At 51.0% G+C, this 24734-nt stretch overlaps 1 protein-coding gene across 3 annotated transcripts in view; it reads left to right on the top strand.

Moving 5' to 3' along the window:
* Positions 1–591: 591 nt before the first annotated feature.
* Positions 592–24734, top strand: part of CALN1 (calneuron 1) — a 94857-nt gene continuing 70714 nt past the window's right edge. The window contains exons 1-2 of one of the 3 annotated variants that reach the window (XM_072353965.1): positions 592–769; positions 12847–13030. In XM_072353965.1, coding sequence (XP_072210066.1) covers positions 12920–13030 — 111 coding nt within the window. In that variant the 5' untranslated portion in view covers positions 592–769; positions 12847–12919. Of the gene's footprint in view, positions 770–12846; positions 13031–19055; positions 19777–20923; positions 21122–24734 lie in introns of those variants that run through there. The other 2 variants (XM_072353967.1, XM_072353968.1) reach the window with 2 other exon arrangements.

A 24734-nucleotide genomic window follows, 5' to 3' on the forward strand; every position in this document is an offset into this window, starting at 1 on the left:
GGTACGTGCCACGGTGAGAAGGTCGGGATGCTCCAAGAGCTGGAGATGGACACCGTGATGGAGACCTGAAGGCCTCTTGCAGGACCCCAATGGCTGGGAAGCTCACACCCCCACCAGCACCAGCTCCTCTTCAGCTGCCTTGGCATGACTGAGCATCCTTATGTCCAAATGGGAGCGCGCCCGTGGGGTGACGTAGCCCTTCCTGTGACCATCCGGCGCACAGGGCAGAGCCTTTGGGCACTGACACCAGCATGTGGGAGAGCTGACAGTGCTCAGACCAGGGGCAAGATCCTCCTCCTGCTTCACCGTGCTGCCAGGAGCTCATAGAGAGCAAACTTTCGTCCCCCTGGCTCTCCGTCTCAATGCACTGCCAATAGCATCGCTGCTCGCGAGCGGCCGTGCCGGCTCTCCAACGCTTTGATTTACAGTTTGTTGCTGCTGCCACCGAGGAACTCCAGCTGCCACCGGATAGCCAGGATGGTCCCCTCGGGCACTGAGCTACTGCCGGAGCCAACAGGACAGGGCCGGAGAGCTCCGCTCCTGGGGAGCAGCACCGCCAAATTGGGATTCTAGCCCTTTAAATCCGGTCTGGTACTGAAAAAAAAAAACCAACACACCGAGTGAGCGAGCAGGAGGGAGCCTTCAGACTCTTTTAATTAATGCCTGTACTCTGTTCTGACTCCCCAAGTCACTGCGGGTGCTCCCGTTTCCTCCGGACCACCTCGGGACGCGGCGCCATGGCGGGGGGCGGCCGCTCACCTGGCAGCAGGTACGCGCTGGGGGCCGGGGCTGCCGCGTGGCTTCACCCCTCTCCTCTCTCTCCCTATTCCCCAGCCCTCCCCATTTTATCCCTGCAGAGTCGCGCGGGGTTGGGCAGGGTCGCACGGTGCCCTCCTGGGGACCCCGGGCTCAGCCTCCTCCCTTTCTCACCCTTCGCTCCCCGTTGCGTGCCCTGGATGCTTTTGTTCCCCTCGCTCTTTAAATCCAAGCGCTGCCCTGGGTGGAAGATAAGTTGGTTACCTACAGCGCGAGTCACGGCAGAAGTTGCCCCCACGGCTGCCCGCTCCTCTCCTCTCCCCGCTGCCTCCCCTCTAAGTGCACCAGGTGAAGAGTTTGGCCGTATCCTTTCATGCGCAATGCAGAGCGCTCCGAGGAAGCCGGGTCCCGTTACTGGGAGTTCCGTCTGTTCGGCAGCGCAGCCCACAGCAGCTTTTGCTGGGCTTATAAATCGCCCTTCATCGGGAACGTTGTTGGCGGAGAACATTTAGCTGCTAACCAGCACGTTCCCCAATCGATTTTTCTCTCCCCCTTCTGCTCCTACCTGAGCGATCTCTTCATTTATATTTCCATGCTCCAGAGCCATTTCTTTATGTTATGTATCTCTGGTGCAAGCTCATGTTTGGGACCCTCAGACTGGTTCTCCTCCTTGCAGGTGGGTCCCATGTGGGTGAGGGTCCTCACCCTTCCAATGGGAGCAGAAGCTCTGCCAAGAAAACATTCATCTTGGTGCCTGGCTGAGCTTAGGAACACTTCTGACGAATAGCAAACCTCCTCGAGGCTTGAAATAAGGTTGGAAAAGCAGCCACTAATCTCCTTCAGCAGTGCTAGATGGTGGCCACCGCTCCCCGTAAATCAGGGACAAGCTGTTTGTGTATGGCATGTTGAGATGTTAGCACAGCAAAAAAGAGTCCTCCCATTAATCCACCAGCATCAACTCCAGCTTGCTGCCATTGCAGAGGGCTTGCGGGGGAGATGCTGTGAACTCAGCGTGTCTTACAGCACCTGGGAATTCGGGGGCTCTCCGGTGGGGCAGAGAAGTGTGATTTGTATCACCAGTATGAATTGCTCTCAGCGAGAGAGGACTGGGATGGGGAAGCTTCTGAGGGCAGTGAAGCTGTGTGTGTCAGCATCCCAACAGCTGAGCAAGTGCACCTTGGAGGGGTCGGGTGTGTTGGATGCAGCAATGAGTTCGGAAGTAGAGAGGAGGAGATGCTGCTGGTGAGCGGAAGCAAAGCTGCTGGGGAGAGAGAAACCCTCAGCTTGGGCTCTGCAATGAACTCACGGGGGTGCAGGGCTGGGGGGGAGAACAAGCGCTGCGTGCCCAGGGTTATGTGGTTGTTGCTTTTCTTGTCTGGGTTCCTCCCAGTGGTGGCTCTTGTGTTGTTGTTGAGATGTGTGCAGGTGGTGGTTGAACTGTTTGAGGCTCTGGGTGACGCGGCGATGGAACTCGGTGCAGGATAATAGCTGCCTTGTTCCACTCCAGGGACCTGGCAAGGAACCCTGAAAGTGCCCTTAGTTCTGTGTTTGGTCTGGGATCCGAGTGAGGCTGTGAGCAAATGTGCCCAAGAAACCACCTTGAAAACCCATTGGTGGCTGCAGGTAGGTCCAGCAGTGGTGGGCAGAGTCCCCTGGCAAGGGGCAGCAATGGGAATGTGTCCCCTGCCACGTGCCATTGCACACCAGGACAGCCAGCGGGTGAGATGTGAGAGCCACCAGAAATAGAAGCAGGCAGAAACTGAGAGAGCAAAACATCCGTCTTGGTTCAGCAAAGTGACTCAAGCCTTGTGAGCACGCGGAGGGTGGGGAGTAATTATTTATAGTGCCATCAGCAGAAATAATAGGATGAAATGAAGGGCTGAAAAGTTTTGCTGACTCTCAGGGAATGTGTCCTGGCATGGGATGTTGGTTCCCAGGCCCAGACCTTAACGTCTCCACCAAGTATGGAGCCTGGTGCTGGTGCTGCCGGTGCCAGCAAACCCTCACCAAGAGGAACCCCTTTAAAATGGGCAGGGAGGGAGGAGCTGCTGAGCTGAGCCCGTGAGGAATGGCTCCCAACTGAGTCAACTCTGATGCCATGGCCAGAATCTTTCTCCTTCAGTGAGGCCCCGGCACTGCTGCCCAGGTCTGTGGGTGCCCCATCCCCGGAGGTGCCCCAGGCTATGGGTGGGCCCTGGGCAACCTGAGCTGGGGGGCACCCAGCCCACAGGAGGGGTTGGAACTGGATGGACTTTGAGATCCTTTCCAACCCAACCATTCTATGGCTTGATGATATGGACAAGAGCACAGGACCATTGCTCTGCAATAGGATAGGGCTGTTGGGTTTGGGATTCCCATTCTAATTCTGTGAGCACTGTGATTAAAAGAGGGAGGGGGGGAAAAAGCTATTTTTGAGATCAGCAGTTGGTGTAATCCAGCTCATTGTTCTCCATAATTAAACTCTGCATTGTGCGTTTCAATAACGCACTTGAACCACGATGACAAAAGGAATTAGAGGGATTGGCAGATAGACGCAAGCAGAGAAGAGCTCACCTGGCATCACTCAAATTAAAGGTGACCTGCATAAGGTTTTCTTTTCCAAGCTGAGAAAAATGATCTTGGGCTCTTCTTTATGGTGATGAAAAGGTCCTTTTTTCCCACTTTTCTTTGTTTTCTTTGGTGATGGGTGATGGAGAGCACTGAGCTGGTCTCTCCCTCTTGATGCTTGGGGGCTGTAGTGGGTTGGAACTTGAACCTGGCCAACCCCTGGCATGTTTGGTGTTCTGTCTGCATTCTGCAAACGTGAAGGGGCAATAAGTGTTCTGTAATCCCAGAGCTTGTTCCTCTCTCTGAGCTTCCACCAGGTCCCTTGGTAACATGAGAGACCAGTCTGAGTGGGCATGTAGACCAGAGCTTCATAAAGTCCTGAAAGGCAATTTGCTCTGCTTGTCAATCTCCATCCATTCAGGGCTTTCCTTCTACAAGCAAGACCTGAATTTCTGAGGAAAGAGCAGAAAAGTAATTCTTTTCCTATTGTAGGTAATAACCTTTCCCACTTCCTCTGCTCCATACACCGGAAAGAGCAGACACACAAAAGACACAGTTCTCATTTTGGCTTTCTCTTTGCCAACCACCTTTAAACAAAAGAAAAAGAGCAGGGTTTCTGGAGCAGGAAGGTTCCAAAATGGATCTGACTGAGATAAAGCCTGAATTTGCTCTTTCTAGCTGCTAGACGCTAATACATTCTTCTATTCTGAACAAGGGACGTGTGTCAACCCCATTCTATGTCTCTGGCAGGATATTACAGATTGAATTAGTATGATAAATTAAACGTAGTCGTAACATTCCACAGAGGTCTCAGATGGTAAAAATGTATCGTGTGAATGAAACCACGCAGTTATTGAGCAGCGTGCTCCAGGTATAAACATCGCTGTAATCCACATGCAGGGTTATCAGCACCGATCATCGGCGGCTGAGCTGGATTCAGGTGGCCTTTGAGGGCAGCTCATCCACCATCTGCTGCTGTGTTTTCTTCTTTGATTGTTTTCATCCTTTTTTGCTTTTTTTTCCTTCAGGATTCTGATACTTCTTTTTTCTTCCCTTATCTTTGAATGTAAGCTACTTCTAATGTATGAGCTAAAACCTGTGTTTTAATGGAGGGAGGTAAGAGGCTGCACAGACAATGTACAGCTTGTTTTCCACAGCCACCCAGATACTGCTGGAAATCAATTGTCTACCAGAGGCTGACCATTACATAAAGTCAAGCCAAATTGCATCAGAAGCCCTTGGGGGAGGATCCTTGAAAGCAGGTTTCCGGTAGTCACGTATAGATGTTGCCTGACTTGATAGAGGTTTCACCCTTTAAATCCTTTCATGCTGAGACCTGGTTTGCTCAGGAATGGAATGACCCTGAATTATTCCTGGCTTTCACCAAAGCATTGACTTCAGATTGAGAATTGCCCAAATGCTCTGGAAGTCTGGCTCCTATTTCAGGGTGGATTAATGGAGTCTTAGGAGTTTTACATGCTTTGTTGGAAGCTGGCAGAATGCCCCTGGGTGGTTTTACAGGAGTTTCCCTTGGAGGATCTGTTGCAAGAGTAATGTCAGGAATGGTCTGGCGTATGAAGAACCGTAAATTAAACAGGGATGTATTTTTCCTTTTGCTCCCTTGCAAATTCACTTTGGTAAATGAGTCAATGAAGATAGGAGAGGGTTAACTTGAGAAGAATAAAGGTTTTCTGGGGATTGAGAAGGAGAAAGTGTGTTGTGCTACGAGCAGCACTCTCATGGAGGAGAACCCAGGTCCACCTGCCCTAAGGATGCTTCCTGCTCATGCAGTGTGTGACATCACAGCCACCCAGGAGTGACTCCAGATTTGCAGCCATGCCCAGGAGCGTGTTGGATGAGGATGAGTCAACTGCTGGCTCTGGGAAGGGCTGGAGTTCTGCAGTGGCCAAAGGGCTGGTGGTGGAGATGAAGTTGCTCGTGGGGACCTGAGCTAGTACACATTAATGGGCTATAATACATGAGTTGTGACTGCGCTGGGAAGCTTTGGTTGCATGACATCACCCCATGGCGCTGTACACAGGTCCATACAAAATCATGGTCCTGATGGGCAAGAAGGTCCGTCATGCCATGATGGGTGTCACAAACAGGCAGGAGAGCCATTGCTCCCAGCTGGTGCAGCCCAGCCCTGGGGGTTAGTTTCCAATGGCCATGGGGAGTGGGAAGAAGATTGAGATGTTTTAGAAAATCCTCCCCCTTGGCAAGCAAGTTGAAAGAGTAGATTGATTCTTTTCTCCATCAGATTGGACCACGGACTGAATGTGCTCTTGTGCTGTGACCTGCTGATTGAAGGAACAAAATCATACAGTGCTGTCATCGGGAAGTTTGATAAATATTTTATTTCCTCATGAAATGTCGTTTATGAGAGACACGGTTTTCTCTGGGGTACAAGAATAAGACAGATTGTGGACACTACTGTCACTGCTCTTTATGGCCTAGCTGAACTGTGTGACTTCAGACAGGGGTTTCATGATGCAGCGATACAAGCTTATATCATCTGTGGCACAAAAGATGACAGGGAATGCACCTTAGGTCTCATTTAATGCTCGAGAAAACAATTACGGCTCTGTCCGGGCTGGGAGCAGCCAGAGGCATCAGGCAGCCTTGAAAAGCCCTGCTAACCCCTTGTGATACTCACTCTGCTCTTGCCCCATATCTGCTGTTAAAAACCCATCAGATGCTGTTTTGGGCCTATGGTGGACCTCCCAAACTGCTTGGAGGTGAGGCAGGATCAGCTGCAGCTTGTCAGAAACCATGGCTATGGATGAGCTTTGCTAACCATGTGTGTCCTGATGAGAAAGTCCCAAGCAGAACGCTGTGATGTTGATGCATATCCACAAACAAGGAGGCATCGTGGTGCTTGGGAGCAATGTGGGTGTCCTCCAGGTCACCCAAATCTCTCTGCTATTTGTGTCTGCCAGGGGCAGCTGGTTGTACTGGGAATGCAGATCAGTGACAACAGTGCTACCAAAGTATGTGACAAGGCAGAAGACTCATCCTTGCAGTGCAGTTTGTTGAAGACAAACCCTTGGAAGTCCCTGAGAATAAGAGATATATATATATTATGTTATAATGTGCTTAAGTTAGATCCACCACAGAGGATATTAAATGACAGATTAGCTGGGCTTAATAGCGTGAATTATGAAAAGAACCTGCTCTGTGCAAAGCATAGGGTCGCATTTGATGACTCACTAGGCTTTTTCTTGACTATTAGTTGAACACTTCATGTCAAAAATGTGATCCATACAAAATTTCTGAAGTCTGATGGAGAATGACTTCTGCTCTCAGTGTCCAGCAGCTACAGGAGGAAACGTTTCCCTCTATGTCAGCAGAAAAAAAAACCCCAAACGGTCCCAGGGCAATGGTGTGGGAGTTCCATGCCTCAATATAGATACTGTATAATACAGTGAGAACAGATTCCCATTTCTCCTATTATCCTGGAAGAGTGCAAGTGCAGCATATACCTTCTCTTGCAGCTTCCATTGATCACTCACAGACGCTCCCTGAGCTGGGGGCTATGCCTGTCTCATTTTCAGTGAATTATTCAGTTCCTCCTTGAACCTATTTCTGCCTTTGAGCACCATCGAGTCTTCCGGCAGAAATTCGACATCTTAATTGTACACTCCTTGCAAAAATACTTCCTTTGCATTCTTTAAAATCTTCTCTTGTTAGTTTCATTGGATACCTCCTTGGTCTGCCCCTGTTGACCTTCCCCACGTTGATGAGGGTGTAATACAATCCTGATTTGTTGAGAGTCTCCTACATCCTTTCAACCACCGCTTTGCCAGATTGAAGGGTCCTACTCTGATAGTCTATTTTTGCATAGAAGTTGTTCTCTGTCTTTGTTCGGCTTCACTTCCTTCCTCTCAGCCTTTCTCGCTCTGCTATTTCCTTTCTAGGATGCACTGAGCAGAAATGTATTCATCTTGTAGGTGCACAATGATTCAGATAACAGCACAGTTTCCATTTTGTCCTCTATTTCTTTCCCTCACATTATCCAACATGTTGAGTTTTGAGTTAATGTTTTCAGGGGACCATCCATATTCCTTCCAGTAGCTCCTTCATAAGTGGTAATGACGAGTTGATGGTTTACCATTTTGTAGGGAGACTATGGGCTGTTTTTTTCCACGCGCATTATTTTGCACTGTCTGGCACAGAAATTCAGCTGTTATTTTATTTCTCAGACACTGAGTTCTGTGAGCTTTTTTTTTAACTGCTACAACCAGTTCTGGCTTCGATTATCCCGATCAATTTTGCATCGCTGATGTATTTTGTTGTCCTCATACTCTCCCAATCCCCAGATCGTTTATTAGTATATGAGTAGATCTATCAGACAGGTTTCTTTGGGATTGCCATTGGATGCTTCTTCCGTTATGAAAACAGATTATTTATCTCTGTTTCTTGCCTTCTTATCCAACCTCATCCGTAATGAATGAGCAGACTTTCCATCACTGCGTACCTCCTGCTAAGCTGATTCCTGTATAGATAGATAGTAGCGGTGTGGGTTAGGGTTGAGTGTGGCTTTGTGGCCATAACTGGAAGTTATGGATATCAGGAGTAATCTGTAAAAATGCGATTGGAGCAGCATCATTAGTTAGATGGATGAGTGTATTTGTGTGCTAGAATAACTACTGAGTGCTATCCAATTAAGCCTGGACATCTCCTATATGCCAAGGTCTTGATTTGTGCAATTGGTTGATAGTGACCGAGTTCAAAATAACTGTTTGCCATTCTATATTTATATCTCTGGCCATCCAGCCTTGCCATGCTAATAAATATCTATTGAAGCTTTGCTCACGTCCAGCCCTGCTAGATCTTGACCTAAACTCTGTTTCTTTTTGGCTCTCGTGCTGCTGCCTGCAGTCCTGGTTGGATGGTTGAGGAGCCACCTGCTCTGTGCAGAGCCATGAGCTGCTGCTTCCACCTCCACGGCAGAAGCATCTCTAGTGAATTAGCCTTAGCAGACAGCAATTACATTACAGAAGCAGGGAGAAAGGGAGCAGTGATAATTTGTAAGTCTTAATTCTGCCAACGAAATCCTATTCGTTTTTTGTTGGGTCTTTTTTCCTTCCCTTTCTGCTCCCCACACCTTGGCAAGGCTCTTTCCTGTTTTTCTTCCAGTATGTGGCAAATGCACAATAAGAACAGGAGGTCATTTACTCCAAATCCTCGGCTTACAATTTTTCTGACATCGCCAGTTGCTTTTCCTAAAGGCTGTGAATAATGCACAAAATTCATTGTTGGCTAACAGTTATAATTAGACTTTTCTAAATCTTCAAGAGCTTTGAAGTTCTCAGCGTATCCTTCCCTGCTTCCCTGTGACTCCCTGTTTATGCTTCATCAGCTGAGATGCACCCAACCGGCCCTACAGTTGCTGCCCTGCAGCTTAAGGTACAAAGGTGGAAAGGAACAGTTGGGATGGAAGATCCCATGCCAGCAAACCCACCACCTCTGGATTGTAGAGAATCTTTTCAAGAGGCTTTACCAGGCTGATCTCCCTGGGCAACATTTTGCACCCATTTCAAGATGCATTGCTGTGGAAACTACTGCCAGATGGTGATGTCAGGCTGATGTCAGGCAGACCATAGCAAGAGCAGCCTCTCCCCTCCCTGCAGACTCCTGCTGCAGTGTAATTGTCCTGTGGCTGTTGTTGCTGTTCTCATGCAGACAGTGATTTCTTCCAGCCCTGAAACTCCATGGGGAATCTCCCTTCCCAGGAGAGCTTTCAGGACCAACCCAGGTGCAGAGGAAGAAAGAAGAAGGGTCTGTTTCTGATCCGTGTGGTGAGATTAGCATGGGAAAAGTACAATGTGCTGCTCATGAAAGTAAGAGTGAGTGAACTTTCAGCTGGATGGAGAGGGAAGAGTTATAGGGAGGAGGGGAAAAAGTCTTAGCTATGTTAAGGCAAAGCCGATAGGTCTTTACTGAGATGGTATCTTCTGTTTTGGTCTGAAAATGTTTTGGATCCTCTGATGAATTCACTGAATTCAGACTGAGAGAAGTGGTTCACTTGATTCATTATTATTATTTTTTGCGCTGGGTCATTGAAGTCTCCATGGGAATTTCTCTAGGGCCTGGACTGAGGAGCTTGGTAACCCACAGCTCTGGGCTGGGAGCGAAGAAGCCAGCAAGTTCTGCTGGAGATGGCTGAATCAGCTGCAAACCCAGCTGCGGGCTGCAGAAGGAGCCTCATCTGTGACCCCACATCTCCTGGGGCATGTTAGATGCCTTGTGGTTCCTGACCACATAAAGGCTGTGACATGCAGTCCCTAGGGTGAGGCATACATGCCAGTTCCAATGATCCAGTGGTGAGTCAGAAGGTGGGCTGTGCTGCCTGGAGCCATCTCTGCACCATCTGAAAGGAGCTCTTGGATTCTGTAAACCCCTTGAATGCTATTGAATGGTCTTGAATGCTATTGAAATCCTGATGAATAAAAATGCTTTATCTACGTGAGGGACAGTAAAACAGCATCTCCCTTGCATATTCACTCTTCCAGTCCACTCTTATAGTTGTGAACCTCTTCTCTGCCTCCTCTCATGGGATGTGCCTTTACTGGAGAGAAACGTAAGATGTGAGAAAAGTCTAGAGATTCAGATGTCCCAGCAGCAGAGCTGCCATCCAAACTCTGTCCTTTATGGCTTGTAATGAGGAGCCTCGGAATGAAGGCAAGCCCTGACCCACAGCCAGCCCTTGTACCTGCTCTCACCTCCTTTGCCAAGAGGTGAAGTCTGGAGCAGCTGCTGATGATTTTCATTTTCAGTCTTAGGTTCTGAGCTATTAATAAGCCTGGAAAATAACCACATGTTCTCTGAGTTATGTAACAGATGTTAAATTCCCCAGGATGAAGAGGTGTCAGCCTGATGGAAGGAGTGATATGAGGACCTTCTTTTTCCTTTGAGCTGGGCCTGCTTTCTTGTTTGTAAATGTGGCTATCTACTGCTAGAGGTAAAAATAAAAGTGAGGATCAGCCCCCAGTTGTGACTCAACCCTGCTGCCCCCCACCTCTTCACCATGCATAGTTATGCCTTCCTTGCCTTTCTCCACACCATCAGATTTTGAAGAGGGTGCCATCCAAAATGAAGTCCCATTGAAAGAATGTGCTGTGATGAAGAGCTGTTGAGTGAGTCACCACAATTGTGTTGGCAAGGTAGGCTGTGGAGCAGGCCAGATCCTTACGCTTGGCACGAGAGAGTGAAAAGCAAAAGAAGAGAGTGAAGCTGGAGCCAGCAGCACCGCAGTGCTTGGCCAGCCAGCGGGGCTGGGCTGCAGGCACTTTACTGCTTAACCACTTCATTGACACAGCTCTAACCAAGGGGAGGCTTTTCCATACTGTGCCCTCATCTGGGCACTGGGAGATGGGCGTAAGGCAAATGTAGAGGATGTGTTCTGTGCAAGGGATTTAAAAGGGTTTTGCCTCTTTTTCTTCCCCTTTTTTCTTCCTCTATGTGTTGGTTTAAGAAATCTTAACATTTTATGGGAACTTTAGCCTGGGAGGGGCCCTGAGCATCTCTAGTCCATCAGCTGCCCAAAGATGCAGAAGACTTTCTCCTGAAGGATGAAGCTCCCATTGCTTGTCCAGCTCACATCCCAGGGCAGCACCACGTGCCGAGCAAACTGTTTTCTTAAGCGTTTTGCTTGGAAAATCCTCTGCTACCATTTGTTCCTCTTGCTCCTAGTTATTTCCCATTGACTCTCGACACGTTCCAGTTGCATCCTACTGATTTGCCACGGGGCTTGCTCCAATGTGCTGGCATTTCCTTAATTCTGGAGGACCCAACATGAGCCAGAAGGGGTGAAATCATCAGGTTTTTTCTCTCTTTTTTGTGTGTTATCCTTTACTCACACAACTGGCTGCTGGCTCCTTCCCTGGGATTCCTGCTTTGTGCCTCCTGGTGCCTTCCATTAAGACGGAGCGAAGCTGTCACCAGCTCTGTGTAACAGCGCTGAGAGGTCCCTCAGGAGAGCAATTTATAAATGTGGATTGGAGACATTGGCCCCAAGGGGACCGCATTTATGTAGGTGTAGATACACGGCGAGGCCACTAAATCAGCCACAGCGCTAACAGTGGCGGCTGCGCTCCTGCCTATGACCCAAGGGCTCCTCTCTGTGAGAGGTGATGCTGCTCAGACATTTATTTCTGAGGCCTGACATAGCGTTCCCTGTTATCCACCCACCGTCATGACAACTACAAGTGCACTTTAAGGAAGGGAGAAGCAAGATGCAGAGAGCAGGAGATGCAGTTCGGAATGGTTTCGTTATTTCCCCAGTGGTCCCTGCGGCTCATCCTTCGGAGCAGCTGATAGCTTTGCACTCTATTATTCACTGCTCGTTACTGATTAATGGCCTTTAGTGTCATTGCTTATTTCATTTTCCGACCAATCTGCAAGATCAGCCATTATCTAGGGAAAAAAAAACCTCTTTCTTTCTGGTGTTAAGTGGTTGGCCAATGGGGCGAGGGCAGGATTTGTGTTTAAGAATGAGAGCAAGATGCTTTGAAAACTGTAAACCTGCACAGAGAAGAGCCCAGCTATCATGGGGTGGGTGCTGTGAAGCACGGAGATAAGGGAGGTTGTCCAAAAAATATAAGGACTGAAACCAGAGGCCAGGCAGAACCTCTGAGTTGGCAGCAACAGTGCTGTAGTGGTACAGTAATGACACATGGTGGAGGTCTGATCTCGGGTCATGCCTCAAGTGTGTGAGACAAAATGGCAAGTCAGTTCTTTCTTCAAAGCACTTAAAAACTGTGTTAGGAGGCAAGCAGGGCCAGCAGTAGATGGACAGGGGCTGGCATGGAGAGGGGATGCTCAGTGCAGTGATGGGTGCACGGCTGTCAGGGGTGTGACCTGGGGAAGGATAAAGAGGGCCACATGGAGCAGTTTGGGACATCCCCCTGAGCGCTAGGGCTGGCACAAGGGAAGGAATAAAGCACTTTGTTCAGAGGTGTCCCCAGCCTGATGCAGGTTTGTTGGAGCTGTGGGGTGATGCCTGACTGGGAGCTGGTGCCCAGCCAAGCTGTGGGTGTAGGTGGGGGGATGTTCTGTTGGTGCACCCTTGGGTGCAGAAGGGAAGGAGCCAAATTTTGCCCGCAGCAGTAGGTGATATTCTCTGCAGAAGCCTTTCACGTGGCCATGCTGCAGAACACAGTGTGTGCAACGGGCAGGAGAAGCTGAGTGGTGCGGTGCAGGTTTTGGTGCAGCTGGAGCCAGCCCTGGGTTTTGCATCCACTCCATCCTAACTGCACGTTGCAAAACATCTGAGCAAATCGCTGCTGCCCCCTGGAAGGAGTAGGGCTGTGTCCCAGAGCCTGCTATTCCCATGGCATTGAACGTTCTCTGCAAAACCAGCTTTAATTTAGAACTGAACATCTGTTCCAGATGTGGTTATTCCCTGCCTGCGTTGCTGCGCTCCTGCCATTGTTGTCCCACTCTACAGCGAAAGGCTGGCATGAATTATTGAAAGATCAAGCTTAAATAAATGATAAACTGGTACAGTGTGTGCAGTAAGTTTCTGTCAACTCCTTACAGAGTCGCTCTGCCGGCTGCGCTGCGCCCATGATGAGCTCATGTGCTCCGCAGGACCTGCGGCCACGTCTGCCTGATGGGGCTGATCGAAGAGCATGGAGAGGGGCAGCCCCAGCATGACAGCAACCAGGGGGATGAGGAGGAGCCGCAGCAGAGGAGTCGGCAACCGGAGCTTCCCACCTGGCAAGTGGTTTTCTTGTCTTGGATGGTTGAGGTGGTGGCTGGGAGGGATGCAGGGTTGAGCGTTGGGTGCATGTGATCCAGCAGCTTAACGAGCTGAAATCTTGGAGTAAAATCTCATCCCGCATCTCGTGGTGGAAGCAACTGTGTCCAAACCCATGCACGTGACTCCGGGTTAAGCCCATGGAACGTCTGACCCGGCCAAACCTCCGCGTTGGTCGCCTCTCAGCTGGGAAGTCCAATGGGGTTTTTGGACACGCGGTCATCTTGGAAATTGGATTTATTTTTTTGGGGTATTATTGTTATTTCCTTCTTCACCACGTTGAAAAATGGCTTGACTCACGGCTGCGGGAGGCTGTGGGGATTCGCAGCAGACCATCTGTTTCGGCTGTTAGCAGTCATTAATTCTTTTTCTTATTTTTCGCTGCTTTTGAGATACTTTGGGAAAAAATGTTCTTGATGGCATTGGAGGACTTCAAAGTCACTCATCATTTATTTTTTTTCTCCCTTGGAGAAACAAAACGCAGTGGATGCAGCAGTTAGGAGACAATTACGTTTCGTATTGGATTTTTCTAAATGGGAATTTCTGTCTCTGGTGGACAAGCAGGAGGACACGACGTCCTGTTATCTCCTTTCCGCCACCCATTCACCTCCTACCTGCCATCCTCCCATACTGCAGTACAGCCACTAATGAGGGCTGCTTTTGGGGGCTTTGGGGGATGGTTTGTATTTCTTCTCTCTCTCTTTTTTTCCTTTTCTGGTTTAATGCCAAAAGCTTTTAATTGACAAAATAAGTATTTTTTTTTTTTCCAAGCCATTGTACTTCCAGCATTGAGCACTTGCTGATTCAATCAGCCTTATCGTCTCCAGTTATTCTACCCAGAAACTGGAATATGACTTAACTCCCTGACAGGTGTTCACAGCTGATGGCTCAGATCTGTGGACGGAGTGCTGGGGCATATGGCATGATAAATAATAGAACAAATGAACCCTACTGACACTGCCCACCCTGCAGCTCAAATGCATTTTTCCTTCTGCCTCACTCCTGCTGTGAGAGAGCCCGGTCCATGAGCAGGTTCCTCTTAGAGATGCTCTTCCCAACCAATGGACATCAGAGCTGGAGCAAAGTGTCACTGTGCTGTTCTGCAAGGACCCGTGATATGGCAAAGGCTGATCTTGCATGTGTGGTGTGTTGTATGGAAATGTGAGATGGGCTGGTGGTGGCAGTTCCTCCAGAGGATGCTGAGCCTTAAAGTGAAGCTAGAGCTGACAGCTCAGCGTGGGTACGTGGCTGTGCTGGTTTGGGTTGCGTGTCCCCAGAATGATGAGCTGGGTGGTGACATAGGTCTATAGCTGGGACACAGACCTGCTGTGCTGCCTTATGCTGCTTGGAGACTGTGGAACAGAACCTGGGTGTGACATGGGGCGAGGTGACAGCCGGAGTGCCTGGATCACTTCCAGCCATCCATTAGGGCTGCAGCTTTCAGCTATATTACAAATGTTACAAATGAAAACGCTCCAAAGAGCCACTGCAGTCCCTGGGATGGGGGGTGGCACCTGTGGGTACCAGGGGGATGGGGGCTCATCTGCCCCACTGCCTGCCCCAGGGTGGTGAGACCCATATATCTCCACAGCACAAAGCAAAGAGTCTGTGGGTTGTTTCCCCAGGGCTGAGCGATGTGGGGTATTGCTGGGCTGGGATGTTCTCTCCTTCACCCTACAGAGGGCACGGCAGGAGATGCTCAGGTTGGATGAAGAGGGAGGGGGGAGGATGAGTGTTCCCAGAGCCCACATCGACTATTTGAGCCCCACACGTGTCTGCTTTCACTCGTGACCACCTTCTCCTCCTTGCACCAGCCCAGACCTTGGTGTGCCCCCAAATCACTGCCCATTCCTGAGTGAGAAATGAAGGAAAGAAAAGGAAAAAAACAAACAACAACAACTTGTCTTCCCATTTGCCCGTTAGCACCCCAGATAGAAAAATCTCAATGGAGCTTTTCCCCCCCAAACCACCCCTCGCTGATGGGAAGTCTAAAAATAAGCGCCTTCTCCACAAACAGCTTAAAGATGTTGAAAACGAAAAGCAACAAAGGATGTAGAACGCATGAGTCACTAAATTACAGGGCTATCTTTCGAAGAGCAAAACAAAACACAAAGCTCCCCCCCCCCCCCCTCCCCACCAAAACTCATTGGGGCTGAGGCTGTGCACTCGTGGTGCTGGCACAGCCATCCTATTGTTGTGGGATGGCGAAGGGCTTGAAGCCCTCATTACACATTTCCTTCGTGCCCTGTGCCAGAGAGCTCTCTGTGTAAATAAGCAGTGTGTGAGCAGGAAGCTCTATGGCACGGACAGGAGGCGCTTTGCTCCCACCTGTGGGCAAGGCTGTGGGTTTGGGATCCAGAGCTCCTTGCCTTGCTCAGCTGCTGGTGTTTGCACTCTTGGGCAGATCTTGATAGGTGTCATTATATTTGCCCATAGCTTCAGTTGGTTGAGATAATGGGATGAAAAGGAGTTCTTGGCTCCTTGTTTTTTTTGGTATGTTGTCTTTTTTCTTCCCCAAAGGTCTCTTTTTGTGACGTTGCTTTGGTGCTGCAAAACTGATGCTTTCTTAGCCTTTGCAGATCAGCTCAAATCAAAAATCTTGGCGTTTTGAGACAGCAGGAGAGGGATGGATGCGTGCCAAACCTATGCCTACATCTGATGTTTGCAGCCAGCCTCAATCTCCCTAATAGGCTGAAATGGAGCCTTGGATGCAAGCAGATGGTGGGGCTGGAGATGTGGCTCTGCCAGAGTGCAGGGCTGCTGTCAGTGTATGCAGTGTCTTCACTCTGCTCGAGATGGCTCTGGGCTGCCCTTCCACCATCAGCACCCGTGCTTATAGCCATCCTCCTCCTCTGCAACAGGAGGGCTGACTTTTCACATGGTCTGATAGTGACAGGACGAGGAGGAATGGCTTTTAACCAAAAGAGAGGAGATCTAGGTCGGATGTGAGGAGGAAATTTTTCGCCCAGAGGCAGTGATGCCCCAGCACTGCAGCCCAGGTCTGTGGGAGCCCCATCCCTGGATGTACCCCAGGCCATGGCTGGGTCCTGGGCAGGCTCAGCTGGGGGGCACCCAGCCCATGGCAGGGGTTGGACTGGATGGGCACTGAGCTTCCTTCCGACCCATTCTATGGTTCTATCAGCCCATCACAGGGGAATTGCAGTCCCCCTTTCCCAAGCCCATGGGAATGTTTGGTTGGCATATCCCAACTGCAAATGTCCCATTGCTCAGCGCATGCCAGTTCAAACTGAATTCATTGCGTGTTTCAGCAGGTGCACCGAGGCTGCACGCCTTATAAATCCTCACCCGGCAATGACTTAATGGAGATGCCTAGTTCTGAAATGCACTAATTAAACTTCAGAATAAACCACCCTGGGCACAAGCACCGCGAATGGAAAGTAAAAATACAAGTTTCTCCTGGGATAATTAACCATCATTAAAACATGAAAATCCAGGCTGGGGAGCAATTGTGCGCCTCCCACAAAGCGTTTAATCAGAAATAATGGGCTGAAATTAAGCAATACAAAAAATTAGGCTGAAAGGTGAGAAATGGATCCCACTTGTGAGAGCCGACAGAGCGCGCCGTGCTCTCAAACCCTCTTCAGGGAGCAGCCAAATGTGAACAGTGCATGCTCTGCGCTCACCTACCGCTTCCCTTGATCTCAAATAAGGAACCCAAACTGAAACCAAAGTCCTATGGTGGCCATGGCTGTGCTGAGTATCTCATTGTGAGCTGGGAGGTGCCCACCTACAGTCAGTAGGGTGATGGCTCAAGGCTTGTGGGGATGAGAAGCACCGGTCCCCATGCTGGTCCCTGGCACCCACCTGCCCTCCCTGTCTGGTTCTTTAGCACATTGCTTTGTCCCTAGTATAGTATATAATATCTTGTATGTTATTATATGATATGTCATGCAGAGGGTGGTGATGCACTGGAACAGGTTGCCCAAGGAGGCTGTGGATGCCCCATCCCTGCAGGCATTCAAGGCCAGGCTGGATGTGGCTCTGGGCAGCCTGGGCTGCTGGTTGGTGACTGGATGGTGATTGTGGGGGTTGGGACTGGATGGTGATTGTGGGCCTTTTCAACCCAGGCCATTCTGTGATTCTATGATCTACACAATACTATATTATCTGTCGTGTTTCCAAGAGTGCAGCACAGCCATTCCCTTCCAGATAGAGCACCACCCCATGGCTCCAGAGGATGCGTTCCTACAATGGGGTCTGGCATGGTCTGCTCTGTGTTTTCCCAAAGGAAAACCATAACAGGGCTGGAGGCTGGTCCTATTTGCACAGAGCCACGTCTGGAGATATTCTGGGTATGTTTGGGGTTTAATGAGAGCGTGGTCCTTTAACAATTTTTAATAATAAATACAGAACCCTGATGGATTTTCCAGCTACTGTGCTCAGCTGTGAAGTTTGGAACCTTTTTGGCTAATGTCTTCCAGAGCTGCAGAGAAGGAAATTAGCTGAAGGCAGGGAATAATGAGGGGCTTTGCCCCCCGCTTCACGCACGTAAGCAGCCTGTCTGGAGCTCAGCACATTTGTGGATCAGCAGAAAATGAGAAGGGAAAATGGTGCATGGAGGGTGATCATCCAGGTCACACCCCAATGGCACATTCTGCGACTGGGATGCAGGAGTCCTGTGCTGGTGCACAGCGGCTGCCAGAGCACGAGGGGTTGAGCACTGATGGAGGTGGGGGATCTCGTTGGCACAGAGAGCACCCACAGCAACAAGCCCAATGCTCACACTTCATGGGATGGTGCTTATGTTCCTTCCGATGGCAACAACCCAAATGGGAAACATCATGAGTGAAAGGAAGGAGGTGGTGATGTGAGATGCCTTCGAGCTGGTGCTTGTCCTGCTGGCCCTCGGGTTCAGTGCTGCTGTGGCTGCAGGAGTGTTGCTGTTTCTGCTCCCAGCAAAGGCAGTTCTGAGTGTTTGGTTTCCACTGGAGACCCTTCAGCTGGCAGCTAACCCCCCATCTCCATGGATTTGGCTCAAGCTGCCTCGAGCTGAATTGTACCCCACCGGTGTCTGCCTTCCTCTGGCACTGCATTCCTGTGGACTTGTTGATATCAGGCAGAGATCCAAAGGGTGCACACATGGGCTTCTGGTGCATCCAGAGATGGGAGCAGAGAGCCAGGTGAGCGCCTGCAGGTGAGGGCAGGATGGGAAGGCTCTTCTGGCTGCTTTGCAGTGTCTCCTGGAGCTCAACTAAGCCAAAGGTGATACTCAGCCGCCAGAAGAGGAGCAGCCCTTTGAGGTGCATTTGTTGTGCTGTTGCAGAAGAGTCAGGACCTGGGGCTGTCTGGGTTTGTGTGCAGCTCCTGCTCCTCAGCATCAGGATGGGGGTTGGGTGGATGCACGGGCTGGGACGCGGCGCAGGGTGACACACAGCATCACAGGGGGCACGTGTGGATGTGGCTCTATCGCTGTTTCAAGGAATGGTTGGGCTGGAAGAAACCTTACAGCCCATCCATTTCTAACCACTGCTATGGACAGGGACGCCTCCCATCATATCAGGGTACCCAGAGCCCACCCAGCCCAGCCTAGAGCACCTCCAAGGACGGGGGCATCCACCGTAGCACAGGGCAAGAGTCTCCCCACCCTCCCCATCTTTTCACACACAGCCCAGGCAGCAGCACGCCCCTCTCCCCCCAAACCCACCACAACAAAAAAAGAGAGACCCGCAGAGCTCAGGGAGGGGAGCCAACTTTCCGAGCCGACCACCACGGACCCTCCGATGGGCCGACACCCGCGGAAGGCGGAGGCTGAACAGGGGGGATGGAGCGAGCGGAGCCCGGCCCCTCTCTTTCCCCCGGGGGGTGGGCGCCTGGGCTGCGCGGCTTCGGTGGCGGCGGCGGCGGCGAGGAAGGGGTTATTGGGGGCCCTGCCGCAAGGTGGGCCGCGGCGGAGGGTGGGCCCCGGGCGGGCGCTGTGCCGCCGCCCTGCCCGGGGGCTGCCGGGGAGCGCGGCGCGGCGCGGCGGGGCTGTGCGCTGCGCTCGGGGCTGCGGGGCCATGGGGCGCTGAGCCGCAGCGCTGCCCGCCGCGCCGCCCCGCTCTCCTCCGCTCCTCGCCTCGCTCACCATCGTTCGCTACATCCCATTTTTTTTCCCCCATTTTTGTCTTTTTTTTTTTTTCCTTTCCTGTCGCTTCTTTTTTTCCTCCCCCTTTTTTTCTTTTCCCCCCTTTTCCTTTTTTCCCCCTTTTTCCTCCCCCCCTCCTTTCCCCCCCATTTCCTCCCTTTTTTCCTTTTCCCACCCTTTCTCCCTATTTTCCCCTTCTTCTCCTTTCCCCCCATCTCTCCTTCTTTCCCCTCCTCCCCCTCATCCCATTTCCCCCTTTTTACTCTTTTTCTCCCTCCCCCTCCCTTTTCCCCTTTCCTTTTTCCCTTTCCCCTATTTCCCCCTTTCCCCCATTTTTCCCTTTTCCCATTTTCCTCCTCTTCTCCCTCCTTCCACTCCCTTTCCCCCCTCCTTTATCCCCTTCCATCCCTTTTCCCCCATTTTTTCCCCCTCTTTTCCCTCTTTCCCTTGTTATATTATTTCCCCGCCGCCCCAACCACCCTCACCGCCCAGCTCTCTGCCTCCTCCCGCACCCCCCCCCCCCCCTGCCTACCTCCCCTTTTTCATAACTCGGCCAGGAGCGATCTGGAGGGGGGGGGCCGAGGAGACGAGCAAACCTGTAGCGGCGGAGCCAGCTGGTGGAGAGGTGAGTCCGGGCCAGGGGGGCTCCAGCGATGGGGATGTGGAGGGTTCCGTGCACCCCCTGGGGGCACCCTGTGCTCCGTGTGACACCGACCTGTTGGATCCCACCCCGAAGGCAGCGAGATGCTGCGGGTGGATCCTCTCCCTGCTTGGCGCTGTGATTCGGGTGTTGCGGTGGCTTTGGTTTGATTTTCTCCCCCCCGGCTGTGGGCACGCGAGTTGCCATGGAGCGGTGTGGTTCTGGTGTGCTGCTTCCCAGCCCCTCTCTCTGATTTGGAGGCCCTCTCCCCAGCGCGGTGATGCAGTCGGGTACCGCTGCGGTGCCCTGCTCCGTGCAGTTAGGTAAGAGCGGAGATCCCGGAGCACACACAGGGAGCATCCACCGATGGAGTAGTCGGATCTTAACGAGTGTCAAAATCAATGAACACATGTGATATGCAGGGGGGGACTCAGCCCTAAGCACCGCCTGACACTGCCATCGGAGGACTCCCAAAGAGAGTCTGGTCTCCTAGAATTGGATTTGATGCATTCAGCCTTGTCGTATGGCAGAGATAACTCCCACTGCCGGATTTAATACGTGGTTTGCAGTGTAACCTCCTGCTGTACCCACCTGAAGGGGTGCGCTGAGGAAGGCTGAGTGCTTTGTGGTGTCCTGAGTGTGAGCTGTGTGCTCACCCCCCCGCAGCTCACACCTTATCCACCCACCGAGTTGCACTGTTTGCACATAGCAGCTCCCCCCAGGCACACTGAGAGCTCCACAGCGCTTGGGTGGCTCTGAAGGTGGTTGGGATGGAGATGGGCTCCAGGAGGAGTGGTGGTGGTGGACGGGGAGCTGAGTGCAGGCGGGCTGTGCTGTTTGGAGGAGAGGTGCAGGGCTGCTGGCTGGGTACCACTCCGTCCTCCTTGCTGTGTGGGAAATGGAATTTCCCCATTGTTCAGCTGTGCAGTAGCTGCACGAGGCTGTGATTGGCAAAGCGTTGGATCGCCCAGGTTGCTCGCATCACGTAGGCAGCTGCCACTGAAATGACACACTTGATTGAAGGCCAAAAGCACCATATACGTAACTGCCTGTGATTAAGCTCCATATGATGCCTCAGAGCGAGTAACAAACCCCTCCTTCGCCTCGTCTTATTTGCAACAAGAGCACTGTTGCAGGGATATCGTTCGGGTCACGCTGTGGGGTTTGGGGGCAGTTTGGTTTGCTTTTGGGGTTGGGTTTTTGGGTTGGTTTTCTTTCCTGCTTATGGCTTTGGAATTCAGTGACCTGAAGCCATCCGGCAGCTGCGCGGTGCCCGATGAGAGCCCTCTGCCATAGGTGTGCCAGTGGCTGGGGATATCGCCGTGACCAGGTAAGGGCTCCCATTGCCGTCCTATTTATGCCTAGGGGATATCCCAGCTGGCTGATAAGGGCATGGAGGGGGTCTTTGCATCTTTCCCCGCTGGCATGTGTGCGTGGTGTTGTGGCTGTTTCTGCCAAGGAGCTTTCTTCGGGTGGTCCTGTGTGGAGCCAGGAGTTGGACTCGATGACCCGTACAGGTCCCTTCCAATTCGGGATATTCCATCATTTTTTCACTTTTTGGAGTCATTGCAGCTCTTTGCCCATTTGCTCAGAGCACACACTGTACCTGCAGATCAATCCCCCCTTGTGGCACTTGTGGCTGAGCCCTGGGATGTGCCTGGGAGGGCTCTGTCCCTCCGGAGATGTGCTCTCTGGGCACCTCCTGCCTGCTGGGGCAGCACCAAAGCGGGGCTCAGTCCTACAAACTGCTGAGTTGCATCGGTGAGCAGAAGCACTTTTGGAGCATCTCCTTGTTACCGAGTCTGGCAGAAAGAAAAGAACAGAAAAGACAAGCAAAGGAACCATCCAAACCCAGCAAAACATACAGGAATCACCTGTACCCACACCAATTTAGAGAAGGACTTTTACCCATCTTGGCTGCACCTCCTCTCGCTGTCCTCACGCTCTGACTTCATGATCAGGCAGTTTCTACCTGGCCATGATGTGCCGTAGGGTTATGCTGATGCAGTTTATTCCTATCGTGATGTGTGGGTATCTGTCCACATAGATGAGTGTGCAAACAACATTTTTTGTGGCTGCTTGTCCCGGCTTTTCTCTCCAGCCCTGCCTGGTGCACACAGTGCCAGGTCCTGTGCGTCTCATGCAGCCTCCAGGAAGCGATCCTCTGTAAGTTACCATGCAATGCAAGCCCTTGCTTTGTATTTTACTCCAAACGACCTAATTGCTAATCCAAATGGTTGTCTGACCAATAGTGAGATGATCGGGCTGAGCATGTTTGATCGTCCAGGGTTATTGTAAGCTGAGCTGAATACCCGGTGAGAAACAACGTGTATTAGCAATACCAGTAAACATCAGTTTAGCCGATCGGCGCACATATAACTTTATTGATTGGGCGTGAAATATGGCAGGCAATCTATTAGGGGATGTAAAGCGAAGCAGGCAGAGCCTTTTCGGAGTGTGTTGGGGATGCAGAATGGCGTTTGTTTTAAGCAGGTGGGTCGCTAAGGTAAACCAAGGTGATTTGGATGGCTCCTGTAAGCAGCGCCACGTCAGTTTGACTCAGCTCTGTGCGGTCTACAGCTGTCGATCCACCAGTGCTTTGCAGGAGTGGGAAGATATTTGGTTGTATTTTTAGTGTAAAAGGTGTAAGCAAGTAACAGAAGTGAACACACGGGGCATTACGCAATAGTGCTCGGGCTGTCATGGAAGGAGGGCGATAGAAACAAACTGCTTCACAGTAATTAAAGGTAACCTGCTTTGATAAAAGCACAAAAAGCTGGAAACGTTTCTCCGATGGAAGGTGTTCAATTAGAGCCGCAGCCTGGATTGTGTCTGTTGAACCTGATGTCCAGGGGTCGGGCGTGGGAAATGCACAGCAAGCTGGTGGGTGGCTCTGGAAGTGCCCTTTTGTTCCTTGTGCTTAATACCTGCCTGTGGAGGCTCAGGGCTGTAACTGGATATTCATTTCTGCAGCGTGTTGGAAGCAAACTGTAACGTCTGCTCTGTGTGCTGTCAGTGTCTGCTCCCAGCTGAGCAGCGCAGACCTCCCTTTGCTGTACAGCACCACTGGGGGCTTTACCCTGCACAGGGGTTTGGGTGCTGTGCTGTGACCCATAGCTGTGATGGAGATGTGTGTGGGGAGAGGGGGTGTGTGTGCAGTTTCCTTGGGGTCTTCATGCACATAAAAACAATAACGTGAGGGAGCCCAGGAGGCAGGGAGCTGCTCAGGTGCATCCTTTGCTGGGTAGGATAGCAGGGGGAATGGCCACCCCTGACATCCCGCTCCCATTTGGCTTAATTTCTTCCTAACCCAAATTGTCTTTGCGTGTGTACTCATCTGCAGCCCAGAGCCTGATTCTGCCAAGGGGTCAGTAGGGCAGAGCCCTGTGGCAGTTAATGAGGCTCTGGGATTGATCTGGTTTAATGAGGTTTTCTTCATTCTCCTCTGTTTGCAGGACTGTAGCTGTTTGCGTAGGTACCGGGATCATAGCAGGGGGTTACCCAATCCTGCAAAGCCGTGGGCAAACAGCTAAGCAAATAGCCCTTTGCTTGGGCGAGCACTGCTGATGCTTGCAGCCTGTCCCAGTGAATAGAATAGAATAGAATAGAATAGAATAGAATAGAATAGAATAGAATAGAATAGAATAGAATAGAATAGAATAGAATAGAATAGAATAGAATAGGAGTTGGGAGAGACCCTTACAGGTCATCCATCCAACTCACCTGCAGTGGACAGGGACACACACAGCTCCATCAGGTGCTCAGAGGATGAAGGTATTGGGAGTTTCACCATCCCCCCCCCATTGCTCTCTGCAGCCCCCAGGGGGTGGCGTTTGGAGAGCCAGGCATATTTGTGCAGCTCATTTGTAAGGGAGTGAACACCTGTGTAGATAAAAGGTGCTACCAGAAATATCACAGCGTTGTGTTCTTCGGGATGTGTTTCTCCATCCCTTGTTAAGCTCAGCCGCTCGGTTCTGCCTCCTTTTACAAACTGCAGCTGAAGACAAAAGCCCTCTTTGCACTCTTTTTTTTTCTGCCTATTGGTGACCTCCTCCACAGCAGTGGGTCCCCATGGGGAGCTGTCTGGGTGTTCTGCAGATGAGGTTCCCAACAGCTGATCATTCCTGCCAGGTATTGGGGCTGGGAGCGGGCAGCCCCAGAGCAAATCCCAAGGAAAACAAGAAGATGACGTCTCCGTCACTGTTTTCAATTATTCAGTCTCAGTGGTTCTCCTTCTGTTTCAAGAAGGAAGACGCGAATCTCTCTGGGTCTAGCTTGTTTACAGAGCGCTCGTGGGTTTAAAATACAACCAGCCTCGGATTTCTGTTGTACATTCCCTTCAAATAAATACTGACATAAAAAAGAGGGATGCTGTAATTCGTGCCACCCCAAGAGCCAAATCCTGCGCTCCAGCAGGAAGCCATCAGCTTAGTTCCTTGGAACAGCTTCGCTCTGATCTTCCAAAGACCGGTAGCCCCAAAAAGGGGAAGGAAGCACAGACTGCCTCGAGGCTGCTGAGCTGCTCTCTGGTGGGAGCTGGTGCCTTTGATTGGAGGTCCTGGAGGATGAGGTGCTCAGGTTTGGTCTCCCTTCCCATGAGCAGCCAAGCAGTGCTGTGGTCGGTTTCAAACGAATAGCCCTGGGTGCTCAGGGTGGAGAAATGCTCGGAGTGAGTCTTGGTTTGAAACTTCTACTGTGATCCACCTCGAGTCTTAATAGAGTTTTGGCAGTGTTATGATTACCCTCGCCGCTTTAATTACTTTCTGTCTCATTTATATATGTTGATGGCTCCCATTCTCATAGCTTAAAGGAAACTTTCTGTAGGAACCAGCAGCCAGTGCTGTTCAAAATGAGCCCTCAGCAGATGTCCAAAGCCTCCTTTAAAGAAGAGGCCTGGCATAGGCTGCATTTATTAGGAGTAATTAATTGTCCTATTAAAAAAC

This window comes from Excalfactoria chinensis, chromosome 19, assembly GCF_039878825.1.
Source record: "Excalfactoria chinensis isolate bCotChi1 chromosome 19, bCotChi1.hap2, whole genome shotgun sequence".
NCBI lineage: Eukaryota > Metazoa > Chordata > Aves > Galliformes > Phasianidae > Excalfactoria > Excalfactoria chinensis.